The sequence below is a fragment of the Anabrus simplex genome, chromosome 1 (assembly GCF_040414725.1).
Source record: "Anabrus simplex isolate iqAnaSimp1 chromosome 1, ASM4041472v1, whole genome shotgun sequence".
Classification (NCBI taxonomy): domain Eukaryota; kingdom Metazoa; phylum Arthropoda; class Insecta; order Orthoptera; family Tettigoniidae; genus Anabrus; species Anabrus simplex.
In genome coordinates, this window is record NC_090265.1 from 1,177,506,370 (window position 1) to 1,177,525,579 (window position 19,210).

The 19,210-nt window shown below is 38.9% G+C and overlaps 1 protein-coding gene across 1 annotated transcript in view; it reads left to right on the forward strand.

Annotated features, from left to right (window-relative positions):
- The window catches only part of LOC136858164 (hemicentin-1), a 709,155-nt gene that overhangs the window by 625,879 nt on the left and 64,066 nt on the right, over positions 1-19,210 (forward strand). The window contains exons 40-42 of the mRNA XM_067137503.2: positions 1,898-2,014; positions 12,466-12,558; positions 12,723-12,849. Coding sequence (XP_066993604.2) covers positions 1,898-2,014; positions 12,466-12,558; positions 12,723-12,849 — 337 coding nt within the window. The remainder of the gene's footprint in view (positions 1-1,897; positions 2,015-12,465; positions 12,559-12,722; positions 12,850-19,210) is intronic.

A 19,210-nucleotide genomic window follows, 5' to 3' on the forward strand; every position in this document is an offset into this window, starting at 1 on the left:
AGTGAATGTGGGGCTCAAAATCCATTGGTCCCAGTGCTTGCACACATTCTTTATGGTAGGGGTATGATACCTGTTCCTCCAGTACTCCTCACTGTATCCTTCTAAGAGTGTGTTTCACGGGCAAGTTGAAGGGTGCTTATTGCTGGGTGGTTGGCCACACGATCCAACACCATCTCCTCAAAGTTTGGTGTTCGGACATGTCTTTGGCAGTAACCTTGGCCGGCTCCCTGTGGCATGAACTACCCTGTCTCTCATAAGTTAGTATCCACGGAGATAAACTTCTCCCAATTATGATGATGCCTGTTGGAAAAATGTTCTCTGCTTTATGGGCACTACATCCTGCTGCACCATACATCAAATGCATGTATGCCTACTCTCGTGATGAGTAACGTTCCATATTTTACTACACTTTATGCACTGTACATACTAACGCACCTCACCATGGACACATCACAAGGTGTCTGATGCAATGGACAACTGACACCAGGGATAGTGGTGTGCGTACGGCGTGGGTTAATGCGCCAGTGCAATGCATGCAGTCGTCACGTGACACTTGTGCTGTGAACTAAGTTGTGTACAGTACGTCTGTTTGGTGGTCAGGAGTGTTCGCTGTTTATCACCCACTGCCTGTTCCAGTGTACAACAGACACCTGGGATCTGTGCGAGAGAGCGGCAGAACCGCGTGCACTGTTGTAATGCATGCATTGAGACTGGCGGTCGCCACTTTGAACAGTTACTAAGAGCTAAGTTGTTGTTATGCGGTGTGCTCTGTGTATGTCCACAACACAATAAATATGCAGTTACTGGGCGAGTTGGCCGTGCGTGTAGAGGCGCGCGGCTGTGAGCTTGCATCCGGGAGATAGTAGGTTTGAATCCCACTATCGGCAGCCCTGAAGATGGTTTTCCGTGGTTTCCCATTTTCACACCTGGCAAATGCTGGGGCTGTACCTTAATTAAGGCCACGGCCGCTTCCTTCCAACTCCTAGGCCTTTCCTATCCCATCATCGCCATAAGACCTATCTGTGTCGGTGTGACGTAAAGCCCCTAGCAAAAAAAAAATATATATATATATGCATTTCCGGCCATTGGTTCCCTATCTCAAGATAATTTGTTGTGGACCCATTATCACCTGTTTCAATTTGACCCAAAAGGTTTGAGACACCCTGCATATAACTTTCTTAGGTTGCAATAAATGAGTATGCACTCTGTACACATGCCATTAGAAACAGCCTAAATTATTGTATCCAATCTGAGGAAATGCAGAGGATTTAGAACAATTTGACTTTAATGAAGCATAGAGAAGGAAATGGAGATCAACTACCATTCATCCTGATGTCACTGATTCCATGGAATGACCATCAGGAGTAGATCTGCATCGGGAAGAATGGACCAGGTTCAACCTCATAAGAAAGAGTCATGCCCGATGTAATTTGATGTTCTGAAAATTATGAATGTCAGCATCCATATCATGTGACTGAGAGGAGAATGAGTGAACATTATACCATATCATGTACATGTGCCCAGTGTAGAGTTCCAGAGATCCATGAGTGACATTATGGGAACCACATCCTATGCCACCAGTTGGTTGTCATCTATAAAAGATATAAGACTCTTAGGTATTATCTGTTATAAATAATCTGATGCTTTCTTTACCTTAAATGATATTTGTCTTCAACATATTTCATTTATATAATAATTATTTTTATTTTTATTTATGATCATCAATTATGATACTGATACACTGAACATAAATTGTGAAAGTGATGTATGTAGCTGCCTGCCATATAAAACTAAAGATAAATAGACAAAGTTTATAAAAAAATATTTTACTCAAATTACATTGTTAGGGATGATGAAGAGGTATTTTAATTTTTTAAATTTTTCTCTTCTTTTGCAGATGTTGACGAGTGTTCAGAGAAGATATGTTCTCATTCCTGTGTGAATAGCGAGGGAGGTTTCCAATGTCTCTGTCCACCTGGTTACTTTCTTCTGGATGATAATGTAACTTGCTCAGGTATGTTACATATATAGCAATACTGTATTTTGTATTTAGTATTTAGTATTTCTTGAACCTCACAGGTTTCCACCCAACACATGGTTCAAATTTGGTATAGCCTAAATGACATACAATAAAAATTATAAAAAAAAAAAGCCAAATAAACTGACAATAAAAGGCAATCATTCCCCATATGCACTTCCATATGGCCATGATCAACACTTATTAGTGATCCATAGACCTTGGCATGCAATGGACATAAATGGTCAAAAAACAAAGTAAATAAACAAAATAATAATAATAATAATAATAATAATAATAATAATAATAATAATAATAATAATAATAATAATAATAATAATAATAATAATAATAATAATAATAATAATAATAATTTTAAAAAAGGAAACACGATTCTCCTTGGACATGCCATGAGGTCCATCAGATACTCCGGAAACATAACCCCCATGATGCAGGTCACCACAGTAGTCATCTTCCGTCCCTGCATGGCCTGTCCAATGTCAACGACCCTATTGTCCGTTATGTCTAGCCACGCAAACGTTTGCGCATTTCATTCCTCATTTGACCCACTCTGTCTAGCTGAGTCAAGACTTACATCACCAGCCACTTATGTACACCTCATTCTGCTCACGTTGCAATTTAATCCTTATACTACTACACTCTGTTACAAGTCATCATATCTCACCATGCTTAACTTCATTTAACCCTTTGGCACTCAGCCTATATGCAGGTGTTTGCTCGAAGACACTCAGACTAATTTTTGTGATTTTCCAAAGCAAATTACAAAAATTCAACACGTAAAGAGTTTAACACACATTAAAATAAAATTAATCACACGAATACAGGAAACAATGAGCATTTCAGAAATTAATATACTTTGAACGTATTGTTATTGGTTAAGCCCAAAAATATTATTAAATTTCGAAAACAAATTTTAAAAAAATTATTGTTTTCAATGACAAAAACATTAGACATTGTTGCGTCTTCCTTCTTTACTCTTAGACGTGAATGAAAGAACATTTAATTCTGAATAATTTGATATCAATATGATGTGTGTGCTGCAATTCACTCATGAAGCATTGCACAAAGTTATTCAGTGTACATGTAACGGTCATCGATGTCAGGTCCTCGCGGTCCGATGCACGGTGAGCAGTTACAACCGTGTCACTTCCCACATAACAGGAATCACTTTCGGCAAAAGAAGGTCATTACTACTGTCTAAATCATCTGGAAATTCAAGGATATCGGCCTCATTCGGCCTTGAATATGGCCTAGCCATTACGATAAAAAGATGACGCAAGCACGTGTAACATCGGAGTTATGAAAAGGAGTAAAATTGTAAGTTTACGAAGTACATCAAACACACGATATACCAAAGAAACGAAATAAACTATAAACAAAACTCATAGCAAGATCAACTTGTTGTATTCATAAGCCAATCGAAACAGATCCACGCAATAACAACTTCAAATAACCACAACATAAACATTCACGGTCAACAGATTTCATTTGTCGAAAATAAAAATATTTTGTAGGGCTGGTGGATATATCTGTTCAGTTAAACGCAAATTCATTGCTTTAAGGTACCGTCACGATCAACTGTTACAATTTAACAGCTACACAAATGACCAAAATCCGTAAATAAGACAGAGCCGATGTATCGGCGCCGTAAGCGTTTTCGCCATAACTTCTCACGCCGATAGATCGGCGCTCTGAGTGCAAAAGGGTTAAATACCCAGCCATTCTCCACATTAAATTTTGCCATTACCAACTCAATAAAATAAACACAATCACACTTCCTATAAACAACTACCACTTATCAAATCTCCTCACTCTCAGCATTTAAATTCTGCCATTACGTATTCCACCACTTCTCTATAAACATTTCAATGGATTCCCTCCATACAGGGAACATTATATCACTAATATACTTTCTCCAACATTTACCGACTCAGTAATATATACCTCCAGCTCCACCTCATCCTCACCCTCTCTCTCACAATGAAAACACCTCCAAAACACATTTCACCAATACTTTCACCATAGCAACAATTTCATCACACTTCCCAAACACATTTCACCCATACTTTCACCATATACCACCAAAAACCGAGCTCAAAGCTGCAGTCGCTTAAATGCGGCCAGTATCCAGTAATCGGGAGATAGTGGGTTCGAACCCCACTGTCGGCAGCCCTGAAGATGGTTTTCCGTGGTTTCCCATTTTCACACCAGGAAAATGCTGGGGCTGTACCTTAATTAAGGCCATGGCCGCTTCCTTCCCATTCCTAGGCCTTTCCCATCCCATCGTCGCCATAAGACATATCTGTGTCGGTGCGAAGTAAAGCAAATGGAGAGATAAACCACCGAAAACTTACCAAATACAGCTTACTCAAAATACAAACACCTACCTCCATAAACCATCAGCTCCACCTCATTCGCATCCTCTCTCTAATCATAAACACATCTCCAGAACACATTTCACCAACAATTTCATCATATCCACTATACTCAAAATACAAACACCTACCTCTATAAATCATATTCCCTCCATACAGATAACACTATATAACTAACAATCTCTACATACACTGACTGACTAAATAATATCTACCTCCAGCTCCACCTCATCCTCACCCTCTCTCAAACACACCTCCAGAAGACACCTCACCAACAATTTCATCACAATCACTTCTCCAAAACATATTCCCTCCATACCAATAGCATCAACTCACCATTACTTACAAATCACAATTACCATCAACGTGCCAATCTAAACACACCTCCAGAACACATTTCACCAACAATTTATCATCACCTCATCCTACTTTCACCATAAACCACCGATCACTTACATACCAAATACATCTTATCGACTATAATCACACCATCATATTCACTATAATCTCTCCTCCAAAACATATTAACTACAACTACTTACTAACATTATTAGAGTTTTTACTCCTTGTAACAATACCCTCATCATTTGTTTTTATTCCCCAGAGGTCCCTTAAGCTCTTGTTCCTTCCTAAGCCCGACTTGTTTCCTCTGCCCAAACACAGTTCAGTTCTCTGCCTGGTACCTCTGCACTGTCCTTTTCACTCTGCACTTCCCTTACTTCACTGCATTCACTTCTCTGATTTTCCTCTTCACTTACTGTGGCCGTAGCTGTGTCCCTAAACCTTCCTATTCGCACCCCATTGTCCATCGCTCTTCCCTTTTCACTATTCATGATCACACTTTCACTAAGCTCCACTCTGTGTCTTTCTTCATTCACCTTCCTGTTTTCCTCGGTATTTTCCTTATCACCTTGTCCGTCTTCTCCAACATTGCTGTTTTTAACTTGCCTTTCTACCACTCTCTTCCCAATACTTATCTTCCTCCTGTGTCATCTTTTCCTCTAGGCCCAGTAATTTGGTCATGGTCCAAATCCTTTTCCAGCAGCCATTTGTCACTACCAGTTCCTGTCCCCTGATAGAAGCTCTCAAACCTGGCCCAAATCATATGCTTCTTAAGAATTTTGGCATTCCTGATCCTTTCGCTTCCCATGTCTCTCCTGATCCATATTTTTTCCCTCTGTATATTATCTGCATTTCCCATCACTATATCGGCCATCAATGTGGAAAACAGTTGCAGTTAAATGGCCTATTTCCTTTTACTTTCCCTATTCTCGCCACATCATCTATGTCTACTTCACTGAAATTAATTTTCATTTTCCCCTGAATTAGGTCCACCACTTTATAAATTGTAAGCAGTTTGTCCTCCCTCTTCTCCTTGGGCACACCATATATAAATATGCATTTCTTTCTCAGATTTTATGTACTGATTTCTACTTCTGATTTCAGCTTCAGCGTTTGCTCTTCTAATCTTCTTATTTTCTCCCTTAATGATAAGTTGCTCAAATGATTAGCTCTACGTCTTCCCAACTCATACTTCCGCTGGAGTTCGGCCCAGGGTTCAATTCAACTCCTCCGATACATAGCATTACTATAATCACCACAGCTGTCAGCATCATCTCTCCCTTCATTCCCAATACCATTCTACTCCCTCCTAATTTCACTTTTTCTTTCTTCTTTCTCCCCAGCCATCTTCCTATTACTGCCCTGTATTGTTCAACACCAATCATCATCTTAAAATTCCTCACTTCTTTCTTCCACTCCCCTCCGGCCCTCCCTTCTTTCACTACCAGGACCGTCTACTCAACACGTCCTCGCTAATACTGTATTTTATATGCCAGATATGATAAATTGTGGGCTTTTAATTTATACTGCTTATGTCTTAATTCAAGAATAATTATTTTTAAATATGGAGTAATTTTAAAAACAGAATATCATTAGTTACAGTACTATAAAAGTAATTGTATTTTCCTAAAATGTTGTTGTTTGAGTCATCAGTCCATAGAATTGTTTGATACAGCTCTTCTGTGCTAACCATTTCATTTCTACATAACTACTACATCCTACATCTGCTCTAATCTGCATGTCATATTCCTACCTTGGTCTACCCCTACCATTCTAACCACCTACATTTCCCTCAAAAACCAGCTGTACAAGTCTGGGGTGTCTTAAGATATGTCCTATCATTCTGTCTCTTCATCTCATCAGATTCAGCCAAATCAATCTCCTCTGACCAATTTGATTCAGCATCTCTTCATTCATGGTTATCTACCCATCTCACCTTCAGCATTCTTTTGTAATGCAACATTTCAAAAGCTTCTATTCTTTTTCTTTCTGAGCTAGTTAGCATCCATGTTTTACTTCCATACAATGCCACGCTCCAGACGAGAAAGTCTTCAAAAACATCTTTGTAATTCCTACCTCAATGTCCGAGGTGAACAAATTTCCATTCTTAACCCTAGACCGGGTGCGCTGGTTGTTTTTGTCAACCAGCGCACTATTTTACACCGTAATACCTAGAAGTGTCAGTCTTTTGCCACCTCGCGTCTAATACCTTTGCTCTCACTTGCCCTTCTGTTCAGTCGAGTTTTGACAACAATGGAAGTGATACGTGTGTAATTATTTTGAGCGAACTCTTGGAACCCGAAGCTGGTTGACAAAGTCAACCGCATGCCTGGTCATGTAAGTAAAATTTATTTCTCTAAAATATTTTCTTTCCTCTGTACTTTTCGGGTAATTAGGCAAAGTAAGGCGTAATTACACGTAGTATATTTCTACTTTAGGTCTTGTTTTGTCATTGATGAAGACATATCTGATATTTTGAGCCAGTTGTCCGATGAAATAGAGGACTCGCCTTGGATTTTTCGGATGGAGAGGAGGAAATAATAAACGTATCGGATCAGGATCATAACAGTGATACGGAGCAGGGGGCTGATTCAGAACGTGAGATCTATGAAGACGGTAACTAAAGAGAATTTATCTTCGGGAGAGATGGAGGAACAATGTGGTCCACGACGGACTTTTCAAAACTTACTTCGAGGGTAAAAGCAAGGAATACTGCCATTACCGGAAAGGGAGGCGAGGAAGGTAACAACGGAAATTGACTGTTTCATGCAGTTGATAAACGCTGAGATGGTCGATGAACTATTATACTGGACTAATTTGTACATTTCTAGGAAGCGGGAGGAAGTGAAATACAGCCGTGAGCGCGATTCTAAATTTGCAAACCGCAGTGAAATTATGGCATTGCTCGGGGATAAGGTGTGAAAGATTTTCTGGACATGGCAATAAAGGTTATTTACCATCCGTCATTTTTTGCTATTATATCTGTTCATTTCATTGTATAATTGTGCAAATATTAAACTATCACAATTACTTTAATTTAATTATGTATCTACTGCTTAACTCATTTTAAATAGGCGCAGTATTCATGTCCCTATCAGAATTAGTTCACGTGTACATAATTATCCATTTTAAGTACATTCATATTAGTCACTAATACAAGTTTTTCATTTGATTTGGAGAACAACATTGAGACAAAAGATAAAACGCCATTAAATGAAATGTTTATGCGATTGGAAGCCTGTAAACGACTGAAAACGTAACTGGTTGACAAAGTCAACCGCGCGCCCTGTAGTGTGACAGAAATTGGCACGCCCGGTCTAGGGTTAAGAAAGGCCTTCCTTGCTTGTGCTAGTCTGCATTTTATGTCCTCCTTACTTCTACCATCATTAGTTATTTTACTACGCAAGTAACAATACTCATCTACTTCCTTGAAGACTTCAATTCCTAATCTAATATTTTCTGCATCACCTGACCTTGTTCAACTGCACTCTATTATTTTTGTTTTGGACTTATTTATTTTCATCTTGTATTACTTCCCCAAGACTCTGTCCATACCATTCAGCAACTTCTCTAGATCTTTTGCAGAGTCAGATAAAACAATATCTCAGCAAATCTCAGGGTTTTGATTTCCTCTCCTTGGACTTTGATTCCATTCCAAATTCCTCTTTGATTTCCTTTATCACCTCTTCTATATAAACATTAAACATTGAAAAGGAGAGGAGACAAACTACAGCTTTTCCTCACTCCTTTCTGGATTGCTGCCTATTTTTCAAAACCCCTGGATTCTTATCACTGCAGACTGATTTTTGTACAGATTGTAGATAATTCTCCTTTCTCATTATTTGATCCCAATCATCTTCAGATTCTCAAATAGCTTGGTCCAATTAACATTATCAAATGCCTTTTCTAGATCTACAAATGCCCTGTACCTGGGCTTGTCTTTCTTAATTCGGTCCTCTAAGATCAGTTGTAAATTCATGATTGCTTACGTGTCCCCACATTTCTTATGAAGCCAAATTCATTTTCTCCCAACTCAGTTTCAAATTGTCTTTCCATTCTTCTGTAAATAATACGTTTTAAAATTTTGCAGGCGTGAGATACTAAACTAATGGTGCAGTAGTTTTCACCCTTGTCAGCACCAGCTTTCTTGGGAATAGGTATAACAACTTTCTGCCGAAAATCAGATGGCACTTCTCTCATATCATACATCTTACTCACCAACTGGAATAACCTTGCCATGCTAATTTTGCCTAAGACGGTCGATAATTCTGAGGGTATGTCATCAATTCCCGGTGCCTTGTTCCTACTTAGGTCTCTTAAATCTCTGTCAGATTCGACCTCAAAATTGGGTCTCCCATGTCATCGGCATCAACAGCCTCTTCTCGTTCCAGAACCCTATCATCCACTTCTTCACATTGATACATCTGTTGAGTATGTTCCTGCCATCTTTCTGACTTGTCTTCTTTCTCTAGAAGTGGTTTTTCATCTGAGCTCTTAATATTCATATATCTAGTTTTCCTTTCTCCATAGGTTTCCTTGATTTTCCTGTATGCAGCATCTACCTTCAAAATCAGTCAAAATCAATCACTACTGATCTGCATTTAAGGCAGTTGCCCACGTGCCAGATTACTTATCTGTTGTTTTCCTAGCCTTTTCTTACATGATCACAACAAAATTGGAAAAATTATTGAACATTTCCCTTGGGAAGTTATTCCAATCCCTAACTCCCCTTCCTATAAATGAATATTTGCCCCAATTTGTCCTCTTGAATTCCAACTTTATCTTCATATTGTGATCTTTCCTACTTTTAAAGACACCACTCAAACTTATTCGTCTATTGATGTCCTCCCATGCCATTTCTCCACTGACAGCTCAGAACATACCACTTAATCAAGCAGCTCATCTCCTTCCTCCCAAGTCTTCCCAGCCCAAGCTTTACAACATTTTTGTAAAGCTACTCTTTTGTCGGAAATCACCCAGAACAAATCAAGCTGATTTTCTTTGGATTTTTTCCAGTTACAGCCAGTAAAACTTTGTCCTCCGTGGCATAAGGATGGATCATCAATCAAAAGAAAAAAAAAAAAGACCATACTACGTTCAACATCCTTGCACTTTTCTTTCAGCCATTCTTCCTTAGCTGTCCTGAACTTTCTATTTACTACATACTTTATTCACCTGTATACCTTTCTACCCTCCTTATTTTTGCATTCTTGTACTTTCTTTGTTTGTCAATCAGATCTAGAATCTCCTGAGTTATCCATTGATTCTTAGTTGATCTTTTCTTTTTTCCTAACATTTCTTCAGCAATTTTACTGATCTCATTCTTTACGACTGTCCATTCTTCCTCTACTGTGTTACCTTCAGCCTTTTCATTTAGTCCTTGTGTTACATGTTCCTTGAAACAATCCCTCACACTCTTTTCATTCAACTTTGCATTCCTTCCTTTCTTCTATTTCTTCAACTTCAGATGGCATTTCATGACCAACAGGTTGTGGTCAGTTCACATCTGCTCCTAGGAAAGTTTTGCAAACCAACAGCTGGTTTCTGAATCTCTGCCTAATCATAATAAAGTCTGTTTGATACCTTCCAGTGTCTGCAGGTCTTGTCCTGTATACTGCCATGGTTTGTGGTGTTTGAACCAAGTGTTAGCGAGGACTAAATTATGATTCATGAAGAATTCAACCAGCTGGCTTCCTTTCATTTCTTTGTCCCAATTCGAATTCTTCTACTGTATTACCTTCTCTTCCTTGCCCTATTGATTGCTTTTATAGGAAAATTTTTGATGACAAAATTGAATTAAAGGCTAATTTGCAAACTTTTTTGTTCTATACCATTTTCTGATACAGTGAAGAATAGGGAAATATCAGTGGTGGTGGTGTGTGAAAATTTAAGTCAAGAACTAATAACTAGCTGTGTAGAGATAATCCTGGTAACATTATTAAGGCTTTGTACATCTGTCAACACTTGTTTAATATTAATCTAATGCTTGTACTTTGTACTGGAATTTTGCAATCCATGGGATAGGGAATGAGGGCAGAGATGAAAGCCTGAATACAAGTGGACCAAATGCTCTAATATCTCCATTAACACTTTCAACACTATGCCCATACAGGATACGCGTGCACTGCTTTCATTGTGGATGGCACCAGCATATGATACGGACATGATTTTCTTGTGTGTTTATATGCAGTTGCATGTATCCCATACAGTTCTTTTTTTTTTGCTAGTGGCTTTACGTCACACCAACACAGATACTGTAGGTCTTATGGCAACGATGGATAGGAAAGGCCTAGGAGTTGGAAGGAAGCAGCCATGGCCTTAATTAAGGTACAGCCCCAGCATTTGCCTGATGTGAAAATGGGAAACCACCGAAAACCATCTTCAGGGCTGTCGACAGTGGGATTTGAACCCACTATATCCTGGATGCAAGCTCACAGCCGCGCACCCCGGTCCGCACAACCAACTCGCCTGGTTCTACATTTTCATTGAGATTACATTTATTATTGAAAACTGGTCTAGATAGATAAACATGTTCATGAGACTCCGTTTACTAATTCTTTTCAAAACCCTCAAAAACTGAAGGAATATTACCCTTATACAGATATCTTAATATAACCTCTATATAACTTACTTTAATTAATACATAAATAATTATATTGTACATATTTAATATCTTACAGCCATACAATATCTGAGTATACTTCTGAAAAACTATGATGCTAACATGTTAAAAAAAACTGTCTTAGTTATCCAAAAATGTACTTGTAACTTTACTAAAAAAAGCTGCAGTATATGAAATGTAATTATTGTGTCACCTTAAGAAAAGTATGTACTGTACTGTCCCTGGGACAATGCTCATGGGACCTTTTGTCATCACTAAATAAATAAAACATGGCTGAGGATCTCCTAAAACAGGACAAAATGTGTCCCATATTAATGTATAACTTAATGTAGAATAAATAATCATAAGATTAGTATTGTGGTGGACAGGTGGATCTTTTATTTACTAAGCTGCAATTATACATAAGGAAGATGTTCCAAGCTGTCAGGTGAGAAGTGGCGTGGAGCAATATTAGTAGATGAATAAGATGAGTGCAACCTTTAAAGGTATAAATGATCACAGTAGGAAGGTAAAGTTGCAATTTGGCATTCAATAGGACAAACTGGAGCAAATATTCATTTATAGAAAGAGGAGTTATGGATCGGAATAATTTACCAAAGGAAATGTTCTATAAATTTCCAAATTCTTTGAAATAATTTAAGAAAAGACTAGGAAAACAATTGATAAGGTATCTGTCACCTGGGCGACAGCCCTAAATGCAGATTGATTGATTGACGGAGGGAGGGGTGGGTGGGTGGGTGAGTGGATGGTATTGACTTTGTTTTTTGTTTTAGTTTATAAATTCTCTTTTATTGCATAAACTAGAAGTGTTTAATTCTGACAAGCGTGGAGAAGGGATCCTTATAAGGAATATAAATGCACTGAAGTAATATTAATTCTATGACAAGAAAATCATATTCTGACTCTAGAATAGAGTTTAACTTTGTTTACAATTGAGGAGCTATTACGTTTCAGCTTAAGTATTTAAGTAGAAGAGTTTTTGCTATTCATGAATCACTTTGTGAACTTAGTGTCTTCTTCTGCCATGTTATTGGGAGCACTAGAACACTAAGAGCAGTCCCCTAATTCATAATTCTATGTTTTTTCAGCTCTTTACATTGAATATCTTAGAGGAAAATCTGATACAGATGAACCCATTACATGTCCAGAAAGATTCCAAGAAGTGGATGGTATTTGCAAAGGTGAGGATTTGAAATAAAATTAATATTAAACTCCTTTGTGTCTAACAATAATTTTTTTAAATGCCATGTGTTTAACAAACCTTCAACTATTATAACTTTTTTTGCACATGTTAATTATGATGTTTATTCTTACGTTGAGTTGAATTTTGATATATTTTCCCCAGAAAAGAATCCTTGTGAAGATGGATCTGTTCTATGCAGTGATGATGATATCTGTATAAATATTCATGGATTGTATCAATGCTTGGCAGCCCCATGTCCAAAAAATTACACAAAAGATCCAGTTACCAGGTAAGTCCAATGGAGCTTTTCTATTGATTGATGTTGATCAGTACATTGTTACTTGGTATACTTGGTGATTGAGCAGATTGTGCAGAAACTGAATGATCCATAAAGGAGTCAAAGTACAACTACTTTCAAATAGGAACTTTTCCTTTTTCTTTTTTTGCTAGTATTTTGATATCGCACTAACACATCGAACCAGAAGGGTGTGGGTTCGCTTTCCCGTCAGCAAGTCAAAAAGCTTAAGAAACAAGATTTCCACTTGTGGAGGTTCACTCAGCCTACACCATAATTGAGTACCAGATTAATTCCTGGGGTCATAGGTGGGCGGGCGTAGAGATATCCACTCTATCCCATCAAGTGCCGAGGTTCTGGATAGTGGAAGCTTTTAACTTCCACCCCTGCTGCCAACAGTGGGATTCAAACCCACCATCTCCCAAATGCAAGCTCTCAGCTACATAACCTTAACCACATGACCAACTTGCTCTGTCTTCAGTTCTTTTGCAATCTTTTGATTTACCCTGTGTAGATAATTTTGTCTCATCCAATAAAACCTGATTGAAAGTTTGATAACAATGCACAAATTATTTCTCTTGTGTATCCACTGTAAATCCACCTTGACAAACAATCCCTGTTTAAATCATATTATCCACCTTTTCTTGAAGTGGTTCATGAAGTGCCAATTTCACTTGTAACAGCTGCAATGATTCAGGTTCTACCACGAGTTTAGCCCATTTCCCTACAATGACTGTTATAACCGTTATCATGTATTTAATATGAAAATGCAGTGTTAAAGAAATGGATTAGGAATGACTGTTGACCTTCACGTAGGTTTTATTAAACAAATCTCAGCATATAGGTATGAGACTATGTTATGTAATACGTGAACGAGGTTAACAATAAGTCAAAGAGCATTAAACATCCAAAGAGTTCTAATTAGCTACATTCCGTATAACTAACATCCATAGAAGTTATATCATCACATTCACCCCCTTCTCAGAATTGAATGAAGTCCTTCAAATAAGCTGGAGGATGCGGTATGCAGCTGCTGCGACATAGTGGCGTTTCATCTTGAGTACGAATTGGGGTTCGAAGCAGACTATCAGGAGTCACAGGGATATTGACCTGAGTTGCAGGGCTCCCTTCATTGGAAATCTCATGATCCGCAGTGGATTCACTAGGGTGTGGTGCTGGTGCATCATTTGCTGTGAGAGTGTCTTCTCCTCTCTGTGCCAGGTGCCTAGTAGATACCGTAGGCTCTCGGCCGTCAGGATACCGGATTAGTGCATAATCATGATTACCATTTAGGAGGGTAAGTCCTTCAACCAGTGGTTCAAATTTAGATTGACGATTGAAGTGACGGAGTAGCACAGTTCCAGGTTTCAGTAGCCAGCCAGTTCAAAGTGTATCACAAGTAATTAAGAACATAATCCTTCTTGTAAACAGCCATGCCAGGGAAAGGAAAGGTTAGTAACAACGGACAGCCCAGTGAAGCGCGCCCTACAGGAAGCTCTGAGAGACAAGGAAACACTCGCCACGCTAGCAAACATCATACAAGACCAGGTAGCCAGGGCCGTTATAGACCAACTTAAAGCTACGATAGATTTTAATACGAAAGTAATCAAGGAGATGAGGGAAGCGCTCGAAGCCAGAGACAAGACAATATCAGACCTCAGGGAGCAGCTCGAAACTAAAACCGATGCTCTCGAACAATATCAGCGGCGGCAATCACTGCGTGTGTTCGGGGTGCGGGAATCGAGTGGTGAGGACACGGACAAAATTGTCATTGAGCTAGCTGACAGTATTGGAGTACATTTAACGCACGAGGACATAGACAGAAGTCACAGGGTAGGCAAGATGAGTACAGTTAAGCCGCGTCCGATAATAGTGAAGTTCGTGTCGTACCGCAAACGGAACGAACTATTCAAATCTAAAAAGAAACTGAAAGGAACGGGCAAAACAATTAGAGAAGACCTCACGTCAATCAGGATGAAACTGTTGCAAGAAGCGATCACTAGATTTTCTGTGTCCAATTGTTGGACAATAGACGGTACGATTATTGTAAAACACAATGGTGTGAAATATCGTGTGTCGAGCCGAGCGGAATTGGACAGGATCAAATAAACCGACAGACTGAAACTAACATGACACTACACATTTTACAGTTTTAACTAACTTAGACACTAGACTTTCAATTACTAGACTATAATTACTATTCAAACTATTACTTTTAGATTATATCTTCATTAGATTTACATATAATAACTAGGCAAGATAGCGTACAGGTTGGCAACTCAAAGCGAGAGTGCTGAACATGCTTCTATTTTCGGCAAGGTTACTGGTGGTCAGCTGAGCGGAATCTCCGCTCCCATACCTACACAGCCCCCTAGTACTAATCCGCTTACAAATGCTTTTAACAACTTTCCAAATTCCTTACAGGTAGTACATGCTAACGTTCAAAGTCTAATTCCTCACTTCCACGAACTCTGTAACATTATTGCTAATATCAGCCCTCACATCGTCATGAACGGAGAAACCTGGATGAAACCGTGGTTGTCAGATTCTCTTGTCCAACTCGAAAATTATACCTTGATCCGAAATGATCGCACAGGTAAAGCCGGCGGCGGAGTAGCTATGTATATTAGGAACGACCTAAAATATAAAATAATTTACAAAACAACTAGTGAATACTGCGCAAGGCCCGAGTTCATGTTTATTGAAATTGAGGCTTTAGGTGTAAAGTGCTTACTGAGTGTTGTGTATCGCCCACCAAAGATTGGATACATCACCGACCTTGAAGACATCTTACTTGACCTCCTACCCAGGTATGAGCATGTTTTATTACTAGGAGACCTCAATACTGACATCCTTAACGACAAAATGACTGAGACTAAACAACTAATCAACATATTTAAATCTTGTAACATGACGATCTTGCCACTTAAACCAACACATCACACAGCCACGTCACATACATTACTGGACTTAATTGTGACGAATAACCCTGACAGAGTACTGACCCACGGGCAAATGTCTGCTTGCAGACTATCCAATCACGACTTAATTTATTTAGCTTATTCACTTAAATGCCCCAAGTACAGACCTAAATTAATTACATTCCGAGATCTAAAACGTATAAATAACGAAGCCCTATTAGAAGATGCTGCAAACATACCTTGGCATAATGTCCATATTTTAGATAATATAGATGATAAAGTGGAGTTCTTAAACACACAACTGCTAGCTCTTCTTAATAAACACGCGCCAAAATGCACTGCTCGTGTAACACGCCCTGCGGCTCCATGGATGACGCAGGAAATACAAGACTTAATGACAGAGAGAGACAAAGCTTTCAGAAACTTTAAAACTAGCCAAATACCAAACGATTTTGACCTGTACAAGACCCTTCGTAACAGAACCACACAGACCGTAAGGAATGCTAAAATAAGACACTCACAGAACATTTTGCTAACCCGAAACACGACAACAATCTGGAAAACCGTTAAAAAAATGGGCATAGGCGAAAATAAAATACATACTGCTGACGTTAAAATATCACTGGATGATTTAAACCAATTCTTTACTACAAGACCCGTTAACATTGACGAGACAACAAAAGAACAGACGATTAACAAAATTCTACACAATGGCAATACTAACAATGGAGGAGAACAGTTATATTTTTCCCTCGTAACTCCTGTAGAAGTGAGACAAATTGCACGATCAATAAAGACAACTGCAACAGGATGTGACGAGATTGTTCCACAGTTACTGTTAAAAACTCTAGACGTAATCCTACCAACTCTAACCCACATCTTAAATACCTCACTGATAACCGGCATATTCCCTTCCCTATGGAAATATCCAATTGTTCGCCCACTCCCCAAGACCAACAATCCCGTAGAACCCAAAGACTTTCAATCCATTTGCATTTTACCATTTCTGTCCAAAATTTTGGAGAAAATAGTTCACAGACAAATAACCGCATATTTAAATAACAATATGCTTCTTGACAAATACCAGTCTGGTTTTAGAAGCAATCATAGCACAACTACTGCACTGCTTAAAGTTACAAACGACATAGGAGTAGCTATGGATAAGGGAGAAGTTACTGTTTTAACTCTTCTAGACCTTAGTAAGGCCTTTGACTGCATTGACATGGACATACTAATAGCAAAATTACGTGCTCTTAATTTCTCACAAAGCACACTATCCTGGATGTATTCCTATCTCTCTGATCACCGGCAGTGTGTATCTACAGGTGAAAATTTCTCTTCATGGCAATCTGTAGAGACTGGAATACAACAGGGGTCAGTGCTAGCGCCACTCCTATTTTCGATCTTCATTTCAGGACTAACACAAGTAATTAAACATTGTCAATATCATGTGAACACAGACGACATACAGATATATACACATGCACATCCTCGTGACTTACCGACTGCAATAAATAATATGAACGACGACCTAGGAAGAATATGTAGGTGGACCTATGACCATGCACTAAAAATCAATGCCCAAAAATCGCAGTGTATTCTTTTAGCTACCCGAAAAACCCACGCACGACTTACAGACATCCATACCCACTCAGTAACATTAAGAGGCACTCAGTTACAATTCAAAGAAACAGTTAAAAACTTAGGGATGATAATGGATAAAAACCTTAGTTGGAACGATCATGTAACAGGTATATGTCAGTGAGTGTTTTATGCCTTACATTCCCTTAAAAAACTCAGAGATTTACTCCCCCAAAATGTAAGAAAATTGCTTATCCAAAGTATGGTAATGCCAATATTCGACTACTGTGACGTAGTATACAGTAACCTGAATGCCTCACTTTCCATCAAGCTCCAAAAGGCACATAACGCATGCGTTTGATTTATTTCAGATATACCAAGATTTAGCCATATTTCTCCCGCATTTGCTAGGCTTTCATGGCTACACTTACGAGAGCGACGAAATTTACACACTCTTTCCCTGTTACATCGTATACTGAACCTTAACACACCTGAATACCTTGCCACACAATTCCATTACCTAGCATCTCCTTCTAGTATTCCTACCAGATCATCATCCACCGCAGTACTAAGCATTCCCATTCACCGCTCAACTGGCTACAGTAGATCATTTATAGTCGCCGCCAGCCGAATTTGGAATTCCCTACCTGCTGAAATTAGGAGCGTGTCAAACCACCTCCGCTTTAAGAAACTCTGTCAAACCTGGTTAATAAATAATAATAATTTCTTATAACATAGTAGGATTAGATCATAGCTAAGTATTAGATTAATTAAAACATTTAATTGCTACCTTAAGATATTAAACTGTAGACAATTTAGTGTATATTTAACTCTTCATGTAGGTGTATGTATGGTCGGACAGAATAGCAGGCTTCATAGCCTGAGTCCCGCCATATAAAACAAGACAATAAATAAATAAAATAAATAAATAAATTGCATCGTGGGTGGCCAAACATGCGCTCGTGAGGAGTAGCATTTGTGGCTGTGCAGAGTAGAGACCAAATAGCGTGAAGTGCTTCTTGAAGTATGGATTCCCACTCGGTGATTGACAAACTTTTATCTTTAAGGGCAAGTTGAATTGTTCTCCAGATTGTCCCATTAAATCGTTCAACCTGGCCGTTACCCTGTGGGTTGTAGGGTGTAGTGCGGCTGGTGGACACTCCAAATGAAGCGAGAAAGTTCTTGAGATCCTGAGACATAAATGATGAGCCTCGATCCGTATGTATGTAGGATGGGGCTCTAAATATGCTGAAAAGTTGAGTTAGGCAGGAGATGACTGTCGAGGAACTCGTGTCACAACAAGCGAAGGCAAAGGGGAAACGAGAAAATTCGTCAGTTACGGTGAGAATGTAGCGGTTTCGAGTCTTAGTAGGCAACGGTCCTTTGAAGTCCAGATTTAAATGTTAAAAAGGGGCTGTGGCCTTGATAAGAGAGCCTTGATGTCTGAAAAACTGAGGCTTTACCTCAACGCATGTCCTGCATGAAGATGTGATACGCCGGATATCTTCTATTGAGAAGGGAAGATTTTTAATCCGTATCCAATGACCCATTCTTGTGATGCCTGGGTGACAAAGGGACTGATGAAGAGACAGTAGCTTTTCATATTCTGTATTATGATTGATGGAACCGACCTTCAAGAGGGCATCAGCAGCTTGGTTATGGTTGAATGGTCGATACAATGTCATATGAATAAGGGGATAATTCCAAATGCCAGCACATTATCTTCTCATTCTTTATTTTTCCAGGATGTTTTGAATCAAACATGAAAGTTACGGAGCGCTGGTCTGTGATAAGGTGGAAATGACGGCCCGTGAGGAAGTGTCTCCATTTACGAACGGCTTCCACAATAGCAT